We start from the raw sequence: 24,967 nt of genomic DNA, 5'->3' as shown, positions 1-24,967 counted from the left end.
ATGGGGCTCCGGAGACATCCAAAATCACGCAAAGACTGTGGACTCTGGAGGTAGACAGTGATGGGTCTGAAGCCTGGTTTTGCCACTTTCTAATCTAGGCCCGAGTAGCCTCAGGACCTTTGAGGGTAAACATTTCCTTTACAAATTGTCATGAGATTTGTATGAAATAATGTAAGTAAGGCACTGCAAACAACCTCTGCCATGTGGGAAACATTCAAAGATATTCATTTCACTTTCCTTTGCCAAGCAGGTTGAAGCTAGAGGTGCATTCAGGCTCCCCAGATTTGGAACTTCCAGAGACAGGTCCACATGAGAAAGGGACAAGGTAAGGTGACAGTGGCTAAAGGGATTTTAAGGTGTGGGATTAGGAATGAGGAAGAGGTGGAAAGGAATGGAAGCGGGGGGAAGGGCAGCAGCTGGGAACTCCTGGTGTAAAATATTTGTGGCTCAGAAAGCATGTGGCAGGTCTCTAGGGCCAGGCAGCCTGTCTGACGGAGAACACTCAGAGAAGGCGCACCCAACCACCTGAAACCTTAGGCACAGGTGCCTCAGCAGGGGAGGAGATGCTCCTCAAATCAGTTTCGGATTCGTTTTCAGCAGCCCCAGTGAAAAAAGTGCCTGGCACTTCAGAAACAACTGGAGGAGAGCTGTGGTTTCAGGGAAAGAGCCACGCAGGAAGAAGCAACACATCAACCCCTGGCCTTGTTTTTACTAAAATTCATGACGCCACGCTTCATTAGAGCCCACTAACTGGAGTCCGAGCTTCCATCTTCTTATGGTCTTCATTCTGTTTCATGGCCAGTGACTTTCACCTTCAAATCTTACCAATCGAGAGTATCCTTCCCAGGGCCTATGACACAGACTTGCCCTACAATATGTGTTGGCCCATCAGAGCCAAGGAAAGAAGGAGATGTAGTAGTGTGAAGAGGCAAGTATGGCAGTTGGTACCGGCAGCCAAACAACTTTCTCTGGGAAACATCTGGTGGTTTCTGAGCCAGAGTTGCTGAGGCTCACTCAAATGCTCCCATGAGGGACTTCCAATTCAGCCGACTGAAAACACAAGACAGAATTTAACACCAACTGGTTTACATCAGATGTCAAATTCAGACACAAATGCACAAAGGAGAAGTGACATCAGCCCTCATTTGGGCTGAGCTTGCAAACGCTCACTCCTCCTCCCTTCATCTCTAACCACACAGAGCCTGTCTGTGTCCTGCTCAGACAGAGGTCCATTAGAGTCTCCTGCCTGGGATCAAATGCTGCTGACAGCTAGCCCGGCTGTTAATGCCTTGTTCCTGTCACCCTCTCTCTCTCTCCTCTGACCAATGTCTCATAAGCCTGGACATCACAGGGCAATGCCCTGGCCGACACTATGTCAGTCGTCCCTATAGAGAGCACTGGATAATTTGGGTTTCACTGCAAGGCAGAGGTTAAGAAGGCTGACTCATGAATCAGACTGCCTGGTTTAGAGTCCTGGCTTAGTTAGTTAACTTTTTTTTTTTTTTTTTTTGAGACAGGGTCTCACTTTGTTACTCAGGCTGGAGTGCAGTGGTGAAACACAGTTCATTGCAGCCTCCATTTCCCTGGTTCAAGTGATTCTCCTGCCTCAGTCTGCCAAGTATCTGGGACTACAGGTGCACCCTACCACACCTGGCTACTTTTTAACTTCTTTAGGCCTCAGTTTTCTCATCTGTAAAATGTGGCTGTTATAACTACAAGGTAGTTGTGAAGATTAAATGAGTTAATACAGGTGGCACATGTAGAACAAAGTGTCTAGCACAAAGCAACTACTCAAGATCTTTAAGCTTGGATCCTGATGGAACTACTGTGACTGTGGCTTCCTATCCCAAGATCACCCGCAGAAGAGTTACAAAGAGAAAATATTAAGAAATGAAGAAAACCTCGAGAAACCCCTTGGGTGAATGACAGGACCTTGTTTTGAATTGGTGTGTGTGGTAGAAGCGTGGCTTTGATTAGAGGCAGGAAGAGGCCAGGCACAGCTGTGGAATGATTAAAAAAATAAAGGAGCTCTCAGGATTCTGATCTCTCTTTTCCTCCACCACTGTCTTATGACAAACAATGCTACTCCCTCACTTGCCATGACTCAAACTGTGGTCCGGGTGTTGGTAAGAGTAACAGCAAAGCACTGGAGATGCACTGTACTTGTGATCAAAACAGGTAAGGGACAACCCAACTTTAGACAGATGTTCCCCCTCCTGAGCCCTCTAAATTTCCAGGGCATGTGAACTACACTCTAAGAAGTGTTTTGGCCACAGACACGGTGGCTCATGCCTGTACTCCTAAGGCTGCTTTTCCCTGACAGGAGGGCAAAGGGTGAAGCCCTGACATGGAGGGTTATTTTATGAGTCTGAGCATGACGGACTTGGGAGTTTGGGAGCCAAGGGTTCTCAGTTTTAGGGCTCATTCATCCCCAGCCTTCAACTTCTAAGCTCAATGGCACTAGTATGCATTGCTGGACAGAATAACCTGTATGGCCAAGGACAAAATAACAAGACACCTGAATAGCACAACTCATCCGAAGGGATACAACTTACTTGATTACACAGGGTAACTTAAGTGGAAATATGACAACAGATGGACCAAGATTTTAAAAGTAGCCCAAAAATCATGCTAAAAGAGATAAAGGAAAATATTACTAATATGACACCAGGACCAGAAAATGTAAAGAACAAACAGATTATCAACTATAAAAAGTACAATAGATGAAATAAGAAAAAAATTTTTAAAAAAACAAGCAGATACCTTATGTATGAAAAAGTAATCACCAAAATAGAGCACATGATAGATTTGAAAAGTGGCAGAATAGATATAGCTGGGAAACAAATTAGGGAATTGAAAAACAAAAGAGAGACTATCTCCCAGAAGAAAAAAACAGGGCAAAGAAATAGAAAACATAAAAGAAAAGCTAAGAGATATGGAGGATAGTACATTTATATTTAATTGACAATTTAAAAAAAGGGATATGAAAGATAGAAGTCGAAATGTTTTAGCCCAGTATTCCTAGCACTTTGGGAGGCTGAGGCAAGCAGATGACTTGAGGTCAGGAGCTCAAGACCAGCCTGGCCAACATGGTGAAACCCTGTCTCTACTAAAAATACAAAAATTAGCTGGGCATGGCAGTGCATGCCTGTAATTCCAGATACTCAGGAGGCTGAGACAAGAGAATTGCTTGAACTAGGGAGGCAGTGGCTGCAGTGAGCCAAGATTGTACCACTCCACTCCAGCCTGGGCAACAGAATGAGACTCTGTCTATAAGTAAATAAATAAATAAATAAATAAATAAATAAATAAATAAATTTAAGCTTCAAGGAAAGAAAACATCTCTGACTTATCTAGATAGGTGCAAGAACTTATGCTCAAATTGAAACATTTCACAATACAAATCAATATACATTATTTCAACATAAGTATGCAGAAGATTCTAATTGTAATAAACAGTATTATGTAAATTGGCTACAAAAACAAGAAAAGTTTAAAGAATGCTTTGTTGATATTAATAAATTTTGAGTTGCTTTTTGTTGATATTAATACATTTAGAGTTGCTTTTTCAATTTATACAATACCTCTTTGAATTTCATGTTAATAATACTGAGTTGACACAAGAGTTGGTGAATTTACTTAACTTGGACAGATGTAGTTTTAAACTGATATGTTTTTACTTCAAAGTCAGGTCAAGTCTGCTAAAATAAATATGACTAATGTGACTAATATGAAGTAGTTTTGTCAGTTTGCATGTAAACATTAAAGAAAAATACTTTTTTGATATTTGATTATTAGAAAACTTTTAAGTATGCTTGGGACAACTTAGGTATATGAATCTACTTTTTCGACTGTGCATTTTATGAAATCTAAATACAGATTAAGTGTTTATAATGAAAATTTACCATCCAAATTGAGATATGCTATAACAGGAAAATACATACTGGATTTTGAAGTACAAAAAAAGAATGTGGGCCAGGCACGGTGGCTCATGCCTGTAATCCCAACACTTTGGGAGGCCAAGGCAGGTGGATCACTTCAGGTCAGGAGTTTGAGACCAGCCTGGCCAACATGGTGAAACCCCTTCTCTACCAAAAATACAAAAATCAGTTGGGCGTGGTGGCACATACCTGTAATCCCAGCTGTTCTGGAGGCTGAGGCAGGAGAATCACTTGAACGCCGGAGGCGGAGATTGCAGTGAGCCGAGATCGAGCCACTCCACTCTAGCCTGGGCGACAGAATGAGACTTGTCTCAAAAAAGAAGACAAAGAAGAATGTAACATATCTCATATTGATTACATGTTGAAATGATAACATTTTGGGTGTATTGAGCTAAATATTATTAAAATTTTTAATAATACACACATACTAGAAGCATTACCAGTTATCCAAGAACACATACAAACAAAAAAATACACATTAAAATATTCAATAATTGCCTAGAGTGGGTGTGATTTGGATGGGTGGGGCAATGAGATAAAAGAAAATAAATAAGTAATCCGGCCAGGCGCAGTGGCTCACGCCTGTAATCCCAGCACTTTGGGAGGCCAAAGTAAGTGGATCACTTGAGGTCGGGAGTTCGAGACCAGCCTGACCAACATGGAGAAACCTTGTCTCTACTAAAAATACAAAATTAGCCGGGTGTGGTGGCGCATGCCTGTAATCTCAGCTACTTGGGAAACTAAGACACGAGAATCTCTTGAACCTGGGAGAGGCAGAGGTTGCAGTGAGCAGAGATCATGCCATTGCACTGCAGCCTGGGCAACAAGAGCAAAACTCCGTCTCAAAAAAGAAAAAAAAAAAAAAGAAAAGAAAATAAATAAGTAATTAAACAAGAAAGGCCTTGCATGGACCACTGAAGAAAGAAGGCCATAAATCAGGAGAATGATTAACCCAATCCTCTGTATAAAAGAATCCTTCCCACCAAGGACGGAGGAAAACAAAAGCAATGAATCACCTGAAGGCTTAATAATTCATAAGGCCCAGAACACCAAAAATGAAAGCAGAAAAGGAGGGGAAAGGTGTCTAAAATCAAAGTTCAAGGACCACAGTAAAACTAGCTATTACAACACTTTATTTTTTACTTATTTATTTTTTGAGATGGAGTCTCACTCTGTCACCCAGGCTGGAGTGCAGTGGCTCAATCTCGGCTTACTGCAACCTCCGCCTCCCTAGTTCAAGCGATTCTTCTGCCTCAGCCTCCTGAGTAGCTGGGAGTACAGGTGCCCACCACCATGCCCAGCTAATTTTTGTATTTTTAGTAGAGACAGGGTTTCACCATGTTGGCCAGGATGGTCTCAAACTCCTGACCCCAAGTGATCCACCTGCCTTGGCCTCCCAAAGTGCTGGGATTACAGGAAAGAGCCATAGCGCCTGGCCAACATTTTAAATCATCCTCTCAAACTTCATTTCCTTGACTGCTTTAGCATAGGTGGAGAATGCTGTATGTTCAGCCTCATCACTCAATTGTTTAAATGGTTGAAGCTCATTTCTGTACTGCAATCAAGGCAGTGCTGTCTCGTGACATATGTGTGAACTGAATCCTGTGAGAAGGACACTGGGAGGGAGCCTGCCTAAGGTGGGTTAAAGTCTACCTAGGGATCTAAAGCAGAGGGCAGAATAGCTGGCGTTTGGCAGAGATTTATAGTTGCAAAGCAGCAGAGAGCAAGTTGGAATCCTCACCAGTCATCCAGACTGCACCATCCCAGATATGCTAACAGCTACAAGGAACTTCAGAGGTCCAGAGAGAAGGAGGTGACTTGCCCAACGTCATACTGAGTTATGACTGACCTGAGACTAGAATGCAGGATGCCAAGACAACCGTGGGAGCTGGCAGAACTGACACAAGGGTTCTCTGAGGGAGAAGCCTAGCCCCCAAGGGGGCAAGGAAGCAAGGAGACATCAGTGGAAGAGATGTCCCTGGAACCCACAGCATGGGTAGCTCTCAGTGAGGAAAAAGAGCCCAAATCCTTTCTCAGCAATTGGGGATATATTTTTAATGCTAAAGATTATTCTCTCTTCTCAGTTTCCCTCTCCACCAACTTCCTCTTTTACTTCTTGAATTCTGACTTCCTCTCTAGCATACCACCAGTGACTTCCCTGTGACTAGATCTAGTGTGCTTGTCTTGGGCCTTCTCTGCTATGCTTGTAACACCAAAGTTCTGCCACCAACTCTCCTCTCCCTCATTCAGATTACTCTCATTCATTCATTCAACTAACACTTATTGAGGCCAGGCGTGGTGGCTCACACCTATAATTCCAGCACTTTGGGAGGCCAAGGCAGGTGGATCACTTGAGCCCAGGAATTCAAGGCTTGCCTGGGTAACATGGTGAAACCCTGTCTCTACAAAAAAAAACACAAAAATTAGCCAGGTATGGTGGCACATGCCTGTAGTCCCAGCTACTCCAGAGGCTGAGGTGGGAGGATCGCTTGAACCCAGGAACTAGAGGTTGCAGTGAGCTGAGATGGCTCCACTGCTTTACAGTGTGGGTGACAGAGACCCTGTCTCAAAAAAAAAAAAAAAAAAAAATACTTTACTACAACTAACAAGTATCGAGCACCTACAGTATGCAGGTACTTTTTTTTTTTTGAGACAGGGTCTCCAAGAAGCTGGGATTACAGGTACACATTTGTTAATGTAATGCCTTGTAAAATCTTTGTGAAAGTATTTATCATTATATTAAAACCACGTATTTGTATGTCTGCATCCTCTACACCAGACAGTGAGCTCCTTGGGGCCAGGAATGGTCTCTTATTCATCTTAGGAAAAGTACCTGCAGGCTGGGCACAGTGGCTCATGCCTATAATCCCAGTACTTTGGGAGGCCAAGGCGGGAGGATCGTACAACTGAAAGAAGGTGCACAACTAAAAGATGCTTTTAGTTCTGCCTGAAAACTCTCTCTCTCCAGTCCCAAATTCTTTCCTTGTTTGTCTTTGTGGGGTTTTTGTTTTTTTTTTTTTTTTTTTTTGAGACAAAGTCTTGCTCTATCTCTCCAGCTGGAATACAGTGGTATAATTTTTTTTTTTTTTTTTTTTGAGACAGAGTTTCACTCTGTTGCCCAGGCTGGAGTGCAGTGGCACAATCTCGGCTCATTGCAAGCTCCACCTCCTGGGGTCACACCATTCTCCTGCCTCAGCCTCCCAAGTAGCTGGGACTACAGGTGCCCGCCACCACGCCCAGCTAAATTTGTAATTTTTTTTTTAGTAGAGATGGGGTTTCACCTTGTTAGCCAGGATGGTGTTGATCTCTTGACCTCGTGATCCACCTGCCTCGGGCTCCCAAAGTGCTGGGATTACAGGCGTGAGCCACCATGCCTGGCCATACAGTGCTATAATTTTAACTCGCTGCAACTTCGAACTCCTAGGTTCAAGAGATCCTCCCACCTCAGCCTCCCAAGTAGCTAAGACTAGAGGCATACACAGCCATGCCCGGCTAATTTTTTTTATTTTTTTGTAGAGATGAGGGTCTCGCTTTGTTGCCCAGGCTGTTCTCGAACTCCTGGCCTTGAGTGATCCTCCTGAGCTTCCAAAGTGCTGGGATCACAGGCGTGAGCTACTGTGCCTGGCCAAGCTTCATGTTTTCAATTAACCTTTGGATATTTCTCATCTGAGGCTCTCCAAACTCAGTCTGGTTTAAACCTAGATCAGCCTCTATCTCCCAAATCACATATGGGTAACAAAAACAAAATCTATTCAAGACAGCTACGGTCTATACTGAATACTAAAATATAATCAATCTGCGTTTAATCCATTGCTCTGCAATTTACCCAGAGAAAAAATGAGGCTGCTTAGAGCCTAGTTAGAAAAGAGAGAAGCAAATAATCTATTATTTGGTGGGCATCCACTCCAGATGCTATAGGTATTTTTTATCTAGTAGTCAGGTATATACGTCACTTCTGAGAAAAAAAAGAGACAACAGCCACTAAGATCATTAAATTTACTCTTTTTGTTCTAAGTCTGTACTCAGTAAGCAGTCTTCTGGTTAGAATCTGAATGCCTTCAGGACAAGGAATTGGATAAGAATATTTCTCATTTTAAATTAGTAACTCGAAACTGTTTAAATTTTCTATCTTTTTTCAGATTCAACCATCTAAGATCCTAGAATAGTGAATATTCAGAGTTGCCCAGACTCCCTGGCAGCCTCTCTGCTGCATTCCTAGCCCCTAGTCTTTCTCTCCTCCAATGCACATAATCCTCAGCTGTTAGCATAATCTTTTTCAAATTCTGGTCTCATGAGGTCATTCTCCAGCTCAATCATCATCAACAGCTCCTTCGGTCTATTTTATCAAAACTAAAGTCATCAGCCAGGAACCCAAAGGTTTTTATCAGCTGTCCCCAACACCACCATTTCAACCAAGCTTATACAGCCTCCAGTCCAGACAAGCTAATTTGCTTTTAGTCCCCTGCCTTTATTACAGATGCTCCCCACCATCAGTTGACAATATCAAGTCAAAAATACATTTAATACACCTAACCTACTGAACATCATAGTTTAGCAAAACCTATCTTAAACGTGCTTAGAACACTCACCTTAGCCTACAGTTGGGCAAAGCCATCTAACACAAATCCTATTTTATAATAAAGTGCTGAATATCTCATGTATTGAATACTGTACTGAAAGTGAGACACAGAATGGTTGTATAGGTATCTGAAGTACAGTTTCTACTGAATGCACATTGCTTCTACACCATGGTAAAGTCAAAATATCATAACTTGGGGGCTGTCTGTAGTTTATTTCCCTGTGCTTTTGAGTCAGCCCTAGGCGCCCTAGTCATAGGCCATTTAGCACATCTCAGAGCTCATCTCAATCAAGATGCATTTTCTGAATAGTCTCAATACTTCAGATACTGCCTTGACTTTAAATCCCTTAAGGATTTAGCCGGGTGCGGTGGCTCATGCCTGTAATCTCAGCACTTTGGGAGGCCAAGGCGGGCAGATCACGAGGTCGGGAGATCGAGACCATCCTGGCTAACACGGTGAAACCCTGTCTCTACTCAAAATACAAAAAATTAGCCGGGCATGGTGGCGGGCGCCTATAGTCCCAGCTATTCGGGAGGCTGAAGCAGGAGAATGGCACGAACCCTGGAGGTGGAGCTTGCAGTGAGCTGAGATGGCGCCACTGCACTCCAGCCTGGGCGACAGTGCGAGACTCCGTCTCAAAAAAAAAAAAAAAAAAAAACCCTTAAGGATTTATGTGCAAGACCAGCATGTTCTCTGGACCCAGAAAGGGGGAGTCAAAAAAAAAGCATCATGTTTAGATCAGTGAGATGAAATTAAGTGATCAAGTCATTCAATCATCAGATATTTCAAAAATATTTATATATTTACAATATTTTAACGAAACAACAAGAGCGAAATATTATAATATTTTAACAAAACAACAAGAGCAAAAAATATTTATATATTTTATAATATTTGTGCAGGGCACTGAACTAGGTGATGGGGACATAATGTTCAAACCAAGGTCCCTGCCTTCAATGCAGCTTATATTAAACAAATACGATTAAAATTACCATACATACTATGAAAGAAACGAACAAAAATGTCATGAGAGAGAATAACAGAGTGGAGCTAAGAATTTAAATTAGGTAGGTCTAGGAATATTCTGAGGATGTGATACTGAAGCTGAGGCTTGAAGGATAAATAGAATTTCACTGGTCAAAGAGTAAGGGAAATGTATTTCAGGAAGAAAGAATAATATGTAGAAAGACTTCCACTTTAATCACTCAGTCAATATTTCTTAAGAATTTTCTACATATGTGGTGTTTTTCAAAGAACAATATAGAGAAATATAAGACTTGGCCCTTGCATTAGGGAGACAAGACATAAACAGAATAATCAATTATATAAGTTTACCTGGGCTTGCTATAACAACATACCACACACTGGGTGGCTTGAACAATAGAGATTTATTTTCTCGCAGTTCTGGAGGCTAGAGGTCCATGATCAAAGGGCTGGCAAAACAGATTCTGGTGAGGGCTCTCTTCCTAGATGTTGGCCTTCTCCCTGTGTCCTCCTATGACCCTTCTTTGGTGAATGCCCACAGAGAGATCAAACTTTCCAGTGTGTCTTTTTTTTTTTTTTTTTTTTTTTTTTTTTTATTAATTTTTTTTGCATACAAAAACAATAAACATTTTCTAAAAATACATACAAACAAAAAGATGCGTATCAAACATATTAGGAAGGTTGCACATGGGAAGTCGGGGAATAGAAATGGGGGTGGGAGTTAAAATAAATGAGAGAGGGACTTTATATGGATCAGTGATAATAACTCAATCCTCTATTTGACAAAGAAGAGGGAGAAGGAAGAGGAAGAAAAAGAAAGTGGGATAAAGGATCAGAAAGGGAGGAAAATAGAAAAAATTAGAGTATGACTCCAGGGTAGACCTGTTTTGTTGTCATTGAGTTGGTTGGTTGGTTTGTCTGTTGTATTCTTCATGTTTCGCCAAGTTGGCCAGACTGGTCTCGAACTCCTAGTCCGAAGTGATCAACCCGCCTCGCCCCCTAGAGTGCCGGGACCACAGGCGTGAGCCACCACGTCCAGCCCCCACATTGCTTCTGGCCTCCGTGGTAGACCTCCCAGACGGAGCGGCCAGGCAGAGGAGCTCCTCACTTCTACCCAGACACGGGGCGGCCGGGCAGAGGGGCTCCTCACTTCCCAGACGGGGCGGCCAGGCAGAGACGCTCCTCACTTCTTCCCAGACGATAGGTGGCCGGGCAGAGGCGCTCCTCACTTCCCAGACGATGGGTGGCCGGGCAGAGGCGCTCCTCACTTCCCAGACGATGGGTGGCCGGGCAGAGGCGCTCCTCACTTCCCAGACGATGGGCGGCCGGGCAGAGGCGCTCCTCATCTCCCAGACGATGGGTGTCCGGGCAGAGGCACTCCTCACTTCCCAGATGCGGCAGCCGGGCAGAGGCGCTCCTCACTTTCCAGATGATGGGTGGCCGGGCAGAGGCGCTCCTCACCTCCCAGACGATGGGTGGCCTGGCAGAGGCGCTCCTCACCTCCCAGACGATGGGTGGCCGGGCAGAGGCGCTCCTCACCTCCCAGACGGGGCGGCCGGGCAGAGGCGCTCCTCACTTCTTCCCAGACGGGGTGGCCGGGCAGAGGCGCTCCTCACTTCTTCCCGGACGGGGCGGCCGGGCAGAGGCGCTCCTCACTTCCCAGACGGTGGGTGGCCGGGCAGAGGCGCTCCTCACTTCCCAGACGATGGGTGGCTGTGCAGAGGCGCTCCTCACTTCTTCCCGGATGGGGCGCCCGGGCAGAGGCGCTCCTCATTTCTTCCCGGACGGGGCGGCCGGGCAGAGGCGCTCCTCACTTCCCAGACGGGGCGGCCGGGCAGAGGCGCTCCTCACTTCTTCCCGGACGGGGCGGCCGGGCAGAGGCGCTCCTCACTTCTTCCCGGTCGGGGCGGCCGGGCAGAGGCGCTCTTCACTTCTTCCCAGACGGGGCGGCCGGGCAGAGGCGCTCCTCACTTCTTCCCGGGCGGGGCGGCCGGGCAGAGGCGCTCCTCACTTCTTCCCGGACGGGGCGGCCGGGCAGAGGCGCTCCTCACTTCCCAGACGGGGCGGCCAGGCAGAGGCGCTCCTCACTTCTTCCCAGACGGGGCGGCCGGGCAGAGGCGCTCCTCACTTCTTCCCGGACGGGGCGGCCGGGCAGAGGCGCTCCTCACTTCTTCCCGGACGGGGCGGCCGGGCAGAGGCGCTGCTCACTTCCCAGACGGGGCGGCCGGGTAGGGGCACTCCTCACTTCCCAGACGGGGCGGCCGGGCAGAGGCGCTCCTCACTTCCCAGACGGTGGGTGGCCGGGCAGAGGCGCTCCTCACTTCCCAGACGATGGGTGACCGGGCAGAGGCGCTCCTCACTTCTTCCCGGATGGGGCGGCCGGGCAGAGGCGCTCCTCACTTCTTCCCGGATGGGGCGGCCGGGCAGAGGCGCTCCTCGCTTCTTCCCGGATGGGACGCCCGGGCAGAGGCTCTCCTCATTTCTTCCCGGACGGGGCGGCCGGGCAGAGGCGCTCCTCACTTCCCAGACAGGGCGGCCGGGCTGAGGCGCTCCTCACTTCTTCCCGGACGGGGGCGGCCGGGCAGAGGCGCTCCTCACTTCTTCCCGGACGGGGCGGCCGGGCAGAGGCGCTCCTCACTTCTTCCCGGGCGGGGCGGCCGGGCAGAGGCGCTCCTCACTTCTTCCCGGGCGGGGCGGCCGGGCAGAGGCGCTCCTCACTTCTTCCCGGGCGGGGCGGCCGGGCAGAGGCGCTCCTCACTTCTTCCCGGGCGGGGCGGCCGGGCAGAGGCGCTCCTCACTTCTTCCCGGGCGGGGCGGCCGGGCAGAGGCGCTCCTCACTTCTTCCCGGACGGGGCGGCCGGGCGGAGGCGCTCCTCACTTCCCAGACGATGGGTGGCCGGGCAGAGGCGCTCCTCACTTCCCAGACGGTGGGTGGCCGGGCAGAGGCGCTCCTCACTTCCCAGACGGTGGGTGGCCGGGCAGAGGCGCTCCTCACTTCCCAGACGGTGGGTGGCCGGGCAGAGGGGCTCCTCACTTCCCAGACGGTGGGTGGCCGGGCAGAGGCGCTCCTCACTTCCCAGACGGTGGGTGGCCGGGCAGAGGCGCTCCTCACTTCCCAGACGGTGGGTGGCCGGGCAGAGGCGCTCCTCACTTCCCAGACGGTGGGTGGCCGGGCAGAGGCGCTCCTCACTTCCCAGACGGGGCGGCCGGGCAGAGGCGCTCCTCACTTCCCAGACGGTGGGTGGCCGGGCAGAGGCGCTCCTCACTTCCCAGACGGTGGGTGGCCGGGCAGAGGCGCTCCTCACCTCCCAGACGGTGGGTGGCCGGGCAGAGGCGCTCCTCACCTCCCAGACGGTGGGTGGCCGGGCAGAGGCGCTCCTCACTTTCCAGACGGTGGGTGGCCGGGCAGAGGGGTTCCTCACTTCCCAGACGGTGGGTGGCCGGGCAGAGGCGCTCCTCACTTCCCAGACGGTGGGTGGCCGGGCAGAGGCGCTCCTCACTTCCCAGACGGTGGGTGGCCGGGCAGAGGCGCTCCTCACTTCCCAGACGGTGGGTGGCCGGGCAGAGGCGCTCCTCACTTCCCAGACGGTGGGTGGCCGGGCAGAGGCGCTCCTCACTTCCCAGACGGTGGGTGGCCGGGCAGAGGCGCTCCTCACTTCCCCGACGGTGGGTGGCCGGGCAGAGGCGCTCCTCACTTCCCAGACGGTGGGTGGCCGGGCAGAGGCGCTCCTCACTTCCCAGACGGTGGGTGGCCGGGCAGAGGCGCTCCTCACTTCCCAGACGGGGCGGCCGGGCAGAGGCGCTCCTCACCTCCCAGACGGGGCGGCCGGGCAGAGGCTCTCCCCACCTTCCAGATGGGGCGGCGGCCGGGCAGGGGCTGCAATCCCATCACCCTGGCAGGCCAAGGCAGGCGGCCGGGGGGCAGAGGCCGCCGCGAGGCCAGACCACGCCAACGCCCTTCAGCCCGGGCAACACCGAGCACTGGGTGAGCGAGACTCCGTCTGCAGTCCCAGTACCTCGGGAGGCTGAGGCGGGCAGAGCACTCGGCGTCAGGAGCTGGCGACCAGCGTGGCCAAGATGGCGAACGCGTGCCTGCATCCAAAGGAGAAAAGGTAGGCAGCGGTGGCGGGCGCCGGCAGTCCCAGGCAGTCCGCGGCGCGGGCAGCAGCAAGCCGAGTAGAGTGCAGCCTGGGCCAGAGAGGGAAAGAAAGAAAGAAAGAAAGAAAGAGAGAAAGAGAGAAAGAGAGAAAGAGAGAAAGAGAGAAAGAGAGAAAGAGAAGAGAGAAAGAGAGAAAGAGAGAAAGAGAGAAAGAGAGAGAGAGAGAGAGAGAGAGAGAAAGAGAGAAAGAAGGAAAGAAGGAAAGAAGGAAAGAAAAGAAAGAAGGAAGGAAGGAAGGAAGGAAAGAAAGAAAGAAGGGAAAGAAGAGAAAGAAAGAAAGAGAAAGAAAGAAAGAAAGAGAGAGAGAAAGAGAGAGAGAGAGAGAAAGAAAGAAAGAAAGGAGGGAGGGAGGGAAGGAAGGAAGGAGGGAAGGAAGGAAGGAAGAAAGGAAGGAAGCTCCAGTGTGTCTTTTTATAAGGACACTAATTCTGTCGGATCAGGGCCCCATCTTTATGATATCATTTAACTTTAATCACTTCCTCAGAGACCCCATGTCCAAATACAGCCACACTAGGGGTTAGCTTCAACATATGAATTTTGAGGAGATGCAACCAGTCTATAACATCAATCAACAAACAAAAATAATACTAGGAACACAGTGAGTTAGAATTATTCTATTCATTCATTAAACAAATAATACTAAGTTCCCATTATATGCCAGATACTGTACTAAGTGTCGAGAATACACAGGGAACAAGGCAGACGGGGCTTCTGCCCTATGGAACTTATAGGCTAGACCAGAAGTAGACAATTAAACAGATAATTACAGCAAAGAGTGATGGGAGTAATGACAAGTCTGGTAGCACTAGAGTAATAGCAGAGAGAGGCAACCTATCCCAGAGGAGCAGAAAAGGCCTGAAAGAAGTATATTTGGAGGATAAGCAGAGCTAGCCAGATGAAGATAGAATTAAGATGAAGAGTGGAATTAAGAGGGTTCTGGGGAGAGTGCAGTACATGCAAAGCCTGTGAGGCAAGAGAGTGGGTGACTTTGGGAGGCCATGGCAGGCGGATCACCTGAGATTAGGAGTTGGAGACCAGCCTGGCCAACATGGTAAAACCCCGTCTCTACTAAAAATACTTGGCTGGGCACGGTGGCTCACACCTGTAATTCCAACACTTTGGGAGGCCAAGGCAGGCAGATCACTTGAGGTTGGGAGTTCAAGACCAGCCTGACCAACATGGAGAAACCCGATCTCTACTAAAAATACAAAATTAGCCGGGCATGGTGGTCTATGCCTGTAATCCCAGCTACTTGGGAGGCTGAGGCAGGAGAATTGCTTGAATCCGGGAGGCAGAGGTTGCAGTGAGCCAAGATCATGCCATTGCACTCCAGCCTGAGCAACAAGAGCAAAACCCCGTCTCAAAAAAAAAAAAAAATTAGCCCAGTGTGGTGGCGTGCACCTGTAATCCCAGCTACTTACTTAGGAGTCTGAGGCAGGAGAATTGCTTGAACCCAGGAGGCAGAGTTTGCAGTGAGCCGAGATTGCACCATTGCACTCCAGCCTGGGTGACAAGAGTGAGACTCTGTCTCAAAAAAAAAAAGAAGTTCCATGAAGGGGCTGGGCACGGTGGCTCACGCCTGTAATCCCAGCACTTTGGGAGGCCGAGACGGGTGGACCACTTGAGCTCAGGAGTTCGAGAAGAGCCTGAGCAACATGGCAAAACCCCGTCTCTACAAAAGATACAAAAAATAGCCAGGCGTGGTGGCATGCACCTGTAGCCCCAGCTACTTGGGAAGCTAAGGTGAGAGGATCACTTGAGCCTGGGAGGTTAAGGCTACAGTAAGCTTCCAGCCTGGGTGGAACAGGGAGACCCTGTCTCAAAAAAAAAAAAAATTCTATGTAGTTGGAAGGTGGACTATAAAGGAGAGATGAGTGAGATAAGGCTGAATAAAGAGGCAGGTACTAGACCTGAAGGTAAGTCCCGAATTTGGGGGGGGGGGGGAAGACAGGGAGAGGAGTCCTAACATGATCAGACTTATTTTTGGAGGTAGGTAAGATACAGGAAGGAAGAAACATGAAGATATATTTAGGAGGTAAAATTGGCAGGTCATTGTGACTAGATATTGGAATTGTAGAGTCAAAATATGCCACGCTGATATATGCCACTTTGGCATAAGGATTATTTTGAGAATAATATACACTTGAAAAACAGCATATGCAAGAAGAGCACTCTGGCCTTCCTTACTGAAACCAAGAGATAAAACTCCCATGTAAAAGATGCCCTCCTTGTACCAGGAGAAAGCCATTCTTATCACCAGAGACAGAGCTGAGGCTGGAAGAAATCTGTACAAACCTTGTTAAACTAACCCTTATCTAATCTTTTGGGCAATGGAAAAGATGGTGATATCTTATATCTTAAACTGGGATAGGAAATATTTTAAGAGAATGAGGGGTTCCATTCCGAACAAAGTGCCTATGAGACATCCAGATAAAGATGTCCTCTTGGCAGTTAGTCATTTGGGCCTGAAGCTCTAAAAAGTAGTCTGGCTGGAGACACAAATTTTTCAAACCATTTGTAGATGAGAAACTGGGGCCACAAGAATGGATAGGGGTGGGGTATGGTGGCTTATGCCTATAATCCCAGCACTTTGGGAGGCCAAGGTGGGTGGATCACCTAAGGTCAGGAGACCAGCCTGGCCAACATGGCGAAACGCCATCTCTACTAAAAATACAAAAATTAGCCCGGCGTGGTGGCGTGTGCCTGTGGTCCCAGCTACTCGGGAGGCTGAGGCAGGAGAATCGCTTGAACTTGGGAGGTGGAGGTTGCAGCGGGCTGAGATCACGCCACTGCACTCCAGCCTGGGTGACAGAGTGAGACTCCGTCTCAAAAGAAAGGAAAGAAAGGAAAGAAAGAAGGAAGGAAGGAAGGAAGGAAGGAAGGAAGGAAGGAAGGAAGGAAGGAAGGAAGGAAGGTTGGTTGGTTTTGCCTAAAACCGTCCTAAGAAGAATGTGCAGGGTGGGTGAGAAGAAGGCCTAGAACAGGTCCCTGAAGCACGCTTAATATTAAAGGGGCTGGCAGAGGAGCTGCAAAGGAAATCGATTAAAAAACAGAGCAGTAGGCCAGGCACAGTGGCTCATGCCTGTAATCCCAGCATTTTGGAAGGCCGAGGCAGGCAAATCACTTGAGGTCAGGAGTTCGAGACCAGCCCAGCCAACATGGCGAAACCCCATCTCTACCGAAAATACAAAAATTAGCTGGGTGTGGTGGCGCACACCTGTAAATTCAGCTACTCAGGGGGCTGAGGCAGGAGAATCACTTGAACCCAGCAGACAGAGGCTGCAGTGAGCCAAGATAGTGCCATTGCACTCCAGCCTGGGTGACAGAGCGAGACTCCCTCAAACAAACAAAAACAGAGCAGTAGGAGGAAAGCTAGGAGGTGGTGTCATTAGAGAAGCCAAAAGAAGAGGATGATATGACCAAAGAGTAAACATTGTGAGGGTGGGGTGGGGGTGGTGGGGTGCAAGGTCAGGTAAGGAGGCCATAAGACCGCATGCAACAGGGACAAAATGAAGGGTACAGACAAGGAGGACTGAAAGACTTCAGGAGAGTATGCTTACTCTGGGCTATGTTTCCGTGGGACCTACATTTTGCTAATGATACCATGTCTAGCTTTTTGAATAGTTCCCTAAATGCCAGCCTCCAAATCTGACTGAATATGAAATAGACCAAGAAGCAGGCTTAGGAGAAAAAATAATTTTCCAATTCCACTTTTGGAATAATGCTGTTGTAACCCAACTCCACTCACTAGCCAAACATTGGATAACGGATGACAGCAGGATGTCCAAGTGGTTGATGAATACTGAGTTTAAGTAGGTCAATTAGGAGCAGAGAAGGAAGTAAAAACACTCCAAAATACCCCACCAAAGTACTTCAAACAATGTGGCTTTGCTGTGGATGAGTAGAAACCACAACAGATGTATTAACCTGGTCAACAACAATCAGAAAGGAGATGCTTTTTTTTTTTTTTTTGAGACACAGTCTCGCACTGTCACCTAGGCTGGAGTGCAGTGGCCCGATCTCGGCTCACTGCAAGCTCCGCCTCCCGGATTCACGCCATTCTCCTGCCTCAGCCTCCCGAGTAGCTGGGGACTACAGGCGCCTGCCACCACACCCAGCTAATTTTTTGTATTTTTAGTAGAGACGGGGTTTCACCATGTTAGCCAGGATGGTCTCGATCTCCTGACCTTGTGATCCACCTGCCTCAGCCTCCTAAAGTGCTAGGATTACAGGTGTGAGCCACTGCGCCCGGCCTTTTTTTTTTTTTTTTTGAGACGGAGTTTTGCTCTTGTTGCCCAGGCTGGAGTGCCATGGTGCAATCTCAGCTCACCGCAACCTCCACCTCCCAGGTTCAAGCGATTCTCCTGCCTCAGCCTCCCGAGTAGCTGGGATTACAGGCATGTGCCACCACGCCTGGCTAATTTTGTATTTTTAGTAGAGACAGGGTTTCTCCATGTTGGTCAGGATGGTCTGGAACGCCTGACCTCAGGTGATCCATCTGCCTTGGCCTCCCAAAGTGTTGGGATTACAGGCGTGAGCCGCCTCACCCAGCCAGGAAATGCTCTTTTTTAGGTTGAAAAAAGAAAAAAGCCTTTAGGCAAATTCTAAGTCTATAAGCCAGAGTGCCAAGCGTCAGAGGCTCTTTAAATGCTGACTCTAGATCCATATTTTCACAAAGTATCATCTTTATGTATCCTCTGTGGTAAGGTCCTATATTTAGGTTTACAAAACTCTGCTGCACACATACAAGACTTGGGTTGGCAGCATGTTGTGTGAAAGAGCTGAGTCCGTAAATGACCACACAAGTTTAGCATGAGCAAACAGTGTCATGTGACGGCTAAAAAATGTAAATACAGGCTGGGCACAGTGGCTCACGCCTGTAATCCCAGCACTTTGGGAGGCCGAGATGGGCGGATCATGAGATCAGGAGTTTGAGACCAGCCTGGCCAACATGGTGAAACCCCGTCTCTACTAAAAATACAAAAATTAACCGGGCGTGGTGGCGCACACCTGCAATCCCAGCTATTCAGGACGCTGAGACAGGAGAATTGCTTGAACCCCGGAGGCGGAGGTTGCAGTCAGCTGAGATTGCACCATTACACTCCAGCTCTGGGCAACAGAGCAAGATTCAGTCTCGGAAAAAAAAAAAAAAAATGTAAATACAACTGTAGTCCACTTTAATAGACGTGTCCAGATAATAATAGTCCAAACTGCATTCTGAATTAATCAGAATAAATCTGGAGTACTGTGTTCAGTTGAAAGGGTCACATTTTAAAAGTGATAGCTCTTACTTATCCCTTTCTTTCCATTCCCAATCTTAGATACTCTCATCTCATACCTAGTGTGGTAGATTGTTTCCAAAGATGACCCAAAAACTCCTCCGATGGCACATGCCTTTTGTGGTGTTACTTTGCCACTCTTCCCATTAAGAAGTAGACTCTATTTCTCCTGGTGAATTCAGGGTGGCTCTGAGTCTTACTCTGACCAACAAGAAGTGATGCTCACTGGCCTAGGCCTAAGGGACCTCACAGCTTCTATTTTTGCACACTTTGTTGTCAACCACTAAGTCAAGAAGCTGGAGCTAAACTACTGACTGATAAGAGGCCAATGTGAAAAGAGAGGTCATGCAGAGGAGAAATGAAGGACCCAGCCAACAGCTACCACTGACACCCTAGACATGTGAGTGAAGCCATCTTGAATCTTTCAGCCCTAGCCAAGCCAATGCTGGTGATGTTCTATACCTGTGTGACTGTCCAATATGGCAGTCACTAGCCACATACAGGGCTACTGAATCCTTGGAATGTGGCCAGGGCATCTGAAGAACTTCATTTTTAACTTCATTTTATTTTAGCTTAAACTTTAAATAGCTAATGGCTACTTTCTAGGCCAGTGTAAAAGTCTGTTACCACTCAAGTCATCCAGCATAATCCCGCTAAAGCAACTGGGCACAGGGCAGCCAAAAATCACCTTAGCACCTGCCCTTTAGGGATTATAAGTACATATACAGTGACAAGAGAAGGCGGTGGAGAAGGATGCAGTGTAGCTCTGTCAGCCTTGTTTTTAAAAATGAAAGAAAAAATATCTCCCTCCAACATCACCCAAAAAGAAATTTCCAGGCAATGGAATATATCATGAGTCTCACATCTAGCCTAGAGAACTCCTGACTAGAAAAGTAACTTTCAAAAACTGTTTTCCTCATCTGCTGAAAAAATTAAAACAGTTCCCTGGTTCACTCTTTTTGGGGGGAGAGGAGGAGCAGAAAGGAAATATGAGAGAGTCGACACTGTGTGCTAGACACGGCCACATTTGTAATACATCGAATTCTCTTAATCCTTTTTTTTCAAACTAAGCGAACATAAGTTCAGAGAGGTAATTTGCCAAGGACCTATGACTAGTTAGTGCTAAAGATAAAATTCAAAACCAGGCCTCTGAATTTCCGATCCCCTACTCTTCCTACCACAGCGGGATGCCTCACCTATTATTATTATTATTTTTTTTTTTTTTTTTTTTTTTTTTTTTGAGACGGAGTCTAGCTCTGTCGCCCAGGCTGGAGTGCAGTGGCGCGATCTCGGCTCACTGCAAGCTCCGCCTCCCGGGTTCACGCCATTCTCCTGCCTCAGCCTCTCCGAGTAGCTGGGACTACAGGCGCCCGCCACCACGCCCGGCTAATTTTTTGTATTTTTAGTAGAGACGGGGTTTCACCGTGGTCTCGATCTCCTGACCTCGTGATCCGCCCGCCTCGGCCTCCCAAAGTGCTGGGATTACAAGCGTGAGCCACCGCGCCCGGCCCGATGCCTCACCTATTAAAAATAAAAATTTCTAATGGCCTATTGCGCTTTTCCATGATCTCTTCACCTAAGTAACTATTTCCAATTAATGCCTTCTTAGCAGACTGATACCATTTTTCCTCCCTTCACTTTCCTATACTTCTTTTTCCTCTAATTTTACCCATCCTTCAAACTCCATTTTAAACTTTTTCCTTCCATAAAACTTTCCTCATCTTAACATAATTTCCCTCTCTGAATTTTTATATTGCTTATAATATGCACCATATAATATAGCGTTCTCTGTTACACTGCTTTTCCCTTAAAAAGACCTTAATCTCCTTGAGGACAGAAGCTATCCTATCTCTTTGGGGAGTGGCAATCTTTCCAAATTTCTTCAGCTTTCCCCCAGAGCCGTGAGTAGATACTTCTGGAATGGACGAATGATCTAAACTCAATAGACAAATACTTGTTGATTCATTAAAAGCCCCAAACTCTGCTGTTTTACCCTTTGCTTTACAATCTACAGCACACCAATTAATTCAGAAGGGCTGAGTGGCGAATCCAGTAGGGCTGAGGGGCGAGTCCACACTGCAACCCCGCCACGTAACGATCCCCGCCCGCTCTGTCACGCCACGCCCAGCCTGCTGGTTGCCGATTTGGCGTGGCCCAATCCTGGGACGGCCGATTGGGCGTGGTGTGCGCGGCTGAAGGCGTGGCTGAGAAGAAAAACTTACGCCTTGGGTCAGACTCGGTAGTTTCCGGTAATCTTCGACAATTGCCGGCAGCGGTTTTCTCTCTCGTCGACCAACCTCGGGTATTTCCGGCCCATTTCGGGCCTTTCCGTGTGGTTCCCGCTCGGCTTTCTCCACTTCGGGTATTCCCGTGTTCCGCTCGGAAGCACTCGGCAATCGCTCGGCCTCCCCCATCCCCCGGTAACGGTCGCTGGTGAGTTTAAATGAGCCGGGGCTGGCCGGGCCGGAGCCGCTACAGGGGGGGCCTGAGGCACTGCAGAAAGTGGGCCTGAGCCTCGAGGATGACGGTGCTGCAGGAACCCGTCCAGGTAATGATAACCTTCTTCTCTGAGGCTTGGCTCGCAGCCTCGGTCGGGAAGCAGCGTAGGGCCACTCCGCGGCCTGGTGCGGCCTAGGCCCGGCTGCTTCTCCCGCCTCCCCTGCTGCCGTGTCCTGCCTATCTTTCGTCAGTTCGGAGGCCTTGCCCACAGCCTAAGCCGTGTTACCTCTGGCCCTACATTACTTCACCCTTAGTGTGAGCGGCTTCGGCGAGAATAACCGCCTTTCCCGTCCGAGCCAACGTCCGGCTAGCCCTTCCTGTCAGTCCAGGGGCCTGGCTTGACTGGGGGTGGGAGATGAGAGGCCGAAAATGCACCCCAGGCGCTTCCTTGCCTAAAAGATGATCGAGAAGCACATTTGATCGGAGCTTGTATGATCTTCGTGACGGTAGGGCAAGTTTACGGAGGTTTTTTTCTTTTGTCTTATGTGAGAGGGTGGAGGGAGAGTAGGATCGGTCTTTTTAATACTAATTTCTATTTTGGTAACAGACTTCCTATCCCACGTTTCCTTTCTCGGTGAATTTCCCACCGGACAATGATGGTTTGAGAAGACAACTCCAAGCCTCAGTGCTGAGGTGCAAGCACCAATACCAGAGGAGGAGGTGGAAAGGGCACATCTGGGTTGTTTTCATCCTCTCTGATGGGGATCAGGAGCATTTTGTTGTGCGTGTTTATAAGGCATTCAGGAAATGAAAGACAAATAATGGTGTTTCTGTCCATTTCACTGACTTTACACCAGGGTATGCTTTGACGCACAGTGCTGTGTTGCATTAAAGGAACCCTATTGGATTTTAAGTGTGTGATGCGGTGCCAAGTCATTTTCCCCCCTGACATCTGGAGAAACTGAATCTTTTGTGCCTTGGTAATGGACCAAGTCTGGGAGACTTCATCCCACTATATGATCTTTGACTTGATCAGAATTGACCTCTATCAACTGCTGTCATTGAGTCATGGACTTTATTTTGAAGTTATAAAGCAAACCGATTTTTAGAAATTCCTTCATATTGCCCTTAAAAGGCTTGAGGTATAAAATAGTAAATATTTTAATATGACTACTTTCATATTTATTTCATTTTTCTAAACAGCATGAAATACTCATTTCTTCTAGTTTGGCTTTTTCTCCAGCTGTTTACATATAGCAGCTATTAGTGTTTGAATTAATAAAATGTAAGATTATATCTTATGAAATTTACCTGTCTGTAAGTTGTATCAGTTTTTCTAGAGCTATTTCCATCCAAATTCTTTTTACCAGTATAGTTTCTTTTAAGATTTTTTTTTATTCTGGCTGTAGATGAGGTAGTTATATATATATAATTTTTTAAGGCCTAACATGAACTTAAATAGATAAGCAGATTACTCAAGTTATTTAATTTCTGTTGCATATTCATGTAATTTTGTTTTAATAGTTAATGATTTTTTTTTTTTTTTTTTTTTTGCTTTCTCTGGCCCCAGAAGTCTTCTAAAGTGGTAAACTAGTTGCATTGATAGACTATAACCACCATTTAATAATAATTTCAGACTTTATAAAAGCATGGAAGGCCGGGCGCCATGGCTTACACCTGTAATCCCAGCACTTTGGGAGGCCGAGGCGGGTGGATCACCTGAGGTCAGGAGTTCGGGACCTGCCTGGCCAACACGGTGAAACCCCGTCTCTACTAAAAATATAAAAAATTAGCTGGGCGTGGTGGTGGGCGCCTGTAATCCCAGCTACTTGGGAGACTGAGGCAGGAGAATTGCCTGAACTCAGTAGATGGAGGTTGCAGTGAGCCGACATGGTCCTGCTGCACTCCAGCCTGGGCAACAGAGTGAGACTCCGTCTCAAAATAAAAAAAAAATAAATAAAAGCAGGAAAAGAAAAGGAATATGTAGCCTGTTTCTAGATAGTACCCATCAGGTTTCCTGTTTGTCCTTAAAGTACTCTGAGCAGTAATACACTTTGATATTTTTAAGGCTTAAATGTCAAATTTGCTTCTTTTTCATACTTGCATTTTCCATTAGATTTTTGAGATAGTGGTAGAAAGTTTTAGGATATGACTAGGGGAAAATTTTGGTTGTATAGTATAAGAAGCCATTCAAGAAGGGATTTGGAGCAGTGAGAAGAACAAGCAACTTTGGCTACAATGATAAAGATCAATGATCAGGGATAGTGCTGCAAATGGGAAAGAATTAGGAAGAGAATAAAAATAGGACAGATATATAAGATACTGTCTTTATTAAAAAAACTATGATGACAGATTGCATGTATTTGGAAAGCAATGAGAGTAAGTTGGAAAATTGTTCTTTCTTGGAATGTCTCAGAGTTGATGGTATTACTAGGCATAGGAAAAAGTTCACAGAAAAGATGAACAACTGTTTTCTGCATGTTTTTCTTTAAAGTTTTAACGTAGAATGGCCAGTCTGATATACCATATATGCCTAAATTAAAACTCCGTCTCAAATTACTACTTCCCAGAAGAGTATTACTTTATATTTGAGTCCTTACCAAAGTCTCACATATGAGGCAGAAGTTCTGTCGGTTCTTTTATTTTTAATAGTAGCTATTTGGAAAGACACACTAGCCTAAGTGAATTCAGTGAGAGCTTTTTGGATATTTATAAAAGTCACCTGATGAAATTGGTTTTTAAAAAAGAAGCAAAGAGATTTTATATAGATTTAGCAATTATTCCTAGGGGTTAAGACTTCACAGAAGTGTTGGATGAAGTTGTAAATAAGCCTTTCAAAAATTAATTTAATAAGCAATATAGCAATTGGGTACTATATACATGATATTGTTTTAGAGATATCAGATGGTGAAGGAGTACTCTTGGCTGGGGATAAAATGTTCAGGGACAGCATCTAACATGGACTCAAAGGGTAACATATTTTGGCTACTCAATGAGAAATTCAGATTTAATGTACATTGGTAATGAATAACCATTATATGAGCAGAAGAGTTTTTGAGCAGAGGAATTATGTAATAAAAGCACCACTTTGGGAATATTTATCTGGTGCTGTTGGAAAGGGAGGAAGAGACAAGAGTTAGACATACAGACTAACATACAGACCTAGCAGAATAATCCAACTGCATGATCACGTAGACCAGGGCTGCTTAATCTGGGCACTATTGACATTTGGGGCAAGCTAATACTTTGTTGGAAGCTGTGCATTGTAGAATGGCTTCTAACCACTGGATGACCCCTCCATTTGTGACAACCAAAAATACCCTCTAGACATTGCTAAATGTTGGGGCATTAGTTGAGAGTAAGGAGGCAAAATTGCCCAGAGTAAGAACCACTGATGTGCATCTAAACTAAATCAGTATCCTAGAAATTCAATTATAATGTATAATATGAAATTTCAACAGTGATTTTTTTTTCTTTACATCTTCTTACATTGTCTGAAGCCTTTATTATCCATTTCTTTTATGGTTTTTAAAAAAGGGCAGCTGACTGGGCACAGTGGCTCACGCTCGTAATCCCAACACGTTG

General features: G+C 46.9%; 2 protein-coding genes across 27 annotated transcripts in view; one reads left to right on the top strand and one right to left on the bottom strand.

Annotated features, from left to right (window-relative positions):
* The window catches only part of MYL4 (myosin light chain 4), a 38,742-nt gene extending 17,430 nt beyond the window's left edge, over nucleotides 1-21,312 (bottom strand). The window contains exons 1-2 of one of the 6 annotated variants that reach the window (XM_063629299.1): nucleotides 5,683-6,012; nucleotides 4,131-4,251 (exon numbers count right to left, since the gene is read on the bottom strand). The gene's annotated coding sequence lies outside the window, so the exon portion shown is untranslated. Of the gene's footprint in view, nucleotides 1-4,130; nucleotides 4,252-5,682; nucleotides 6,013-20,713; nucleotides 21,111-21,165 lie in introns of those variants that run through there. The other 5 variants (XM_055257695.2, XM_055257691.2, XM_055257692.2 and 2 more) reach the window with 5 other exon arrangements.
* Nucleotides 21,313-21,320: 8 nt separating this feature from the next.
* CDC27 (cell division cycle 27) overlaps nucleotides 21,321-24,967 on the top strand; it is a 65,102-nt gene continuing 61,455 nt past the window's right edge. For 4 of the 21 annotated variants that reach the window (XM_063629291.1, XM_063629290.1, XM_055257668.2 and 1 more), the window contains exon 1: nucleotides 21,323-21,491. In XM_063629291.1, the coding sequence (XP_063485361.1) occupies nucleotides 21,465-21,491 (27 nt within the window). In that variant the 5' untranslated portion in view covers nucleotides 21,323-21,464. Of the gene's footprint in view, nucleotides 21,492-21,696; nucleotides 21,889-24,967 lie in introns of all 21 variants that reach the window. The other 17 variants (XM_055257671.2, XM_055257674.2, XM_055257673.2 and 14 more) reach the window with 9 other exon arrangements.

The sequence above is a fragment of the Symphalangus syndactylus genome, chromosome 20 (assembly GCF_028878055.3).
Source record: "Symphalangus syndactylus isolate Jambi chromosome 20, NHGRI_mSymSyn1-v2.1_pri, whole genome shotgun sequence".
Classification (NCBI taxonomy): domain Eukaryota; kingdom Metazoa; phylum Chordata; class Mammalia; order Primates; family Hylobatidae; genus Symphalangus; species Symphalangus syndactylus.
Note: the sequence above shows the minus strand (reverse complement) of the source record. Positions and strands in the feature narration are given on the sequence as shown.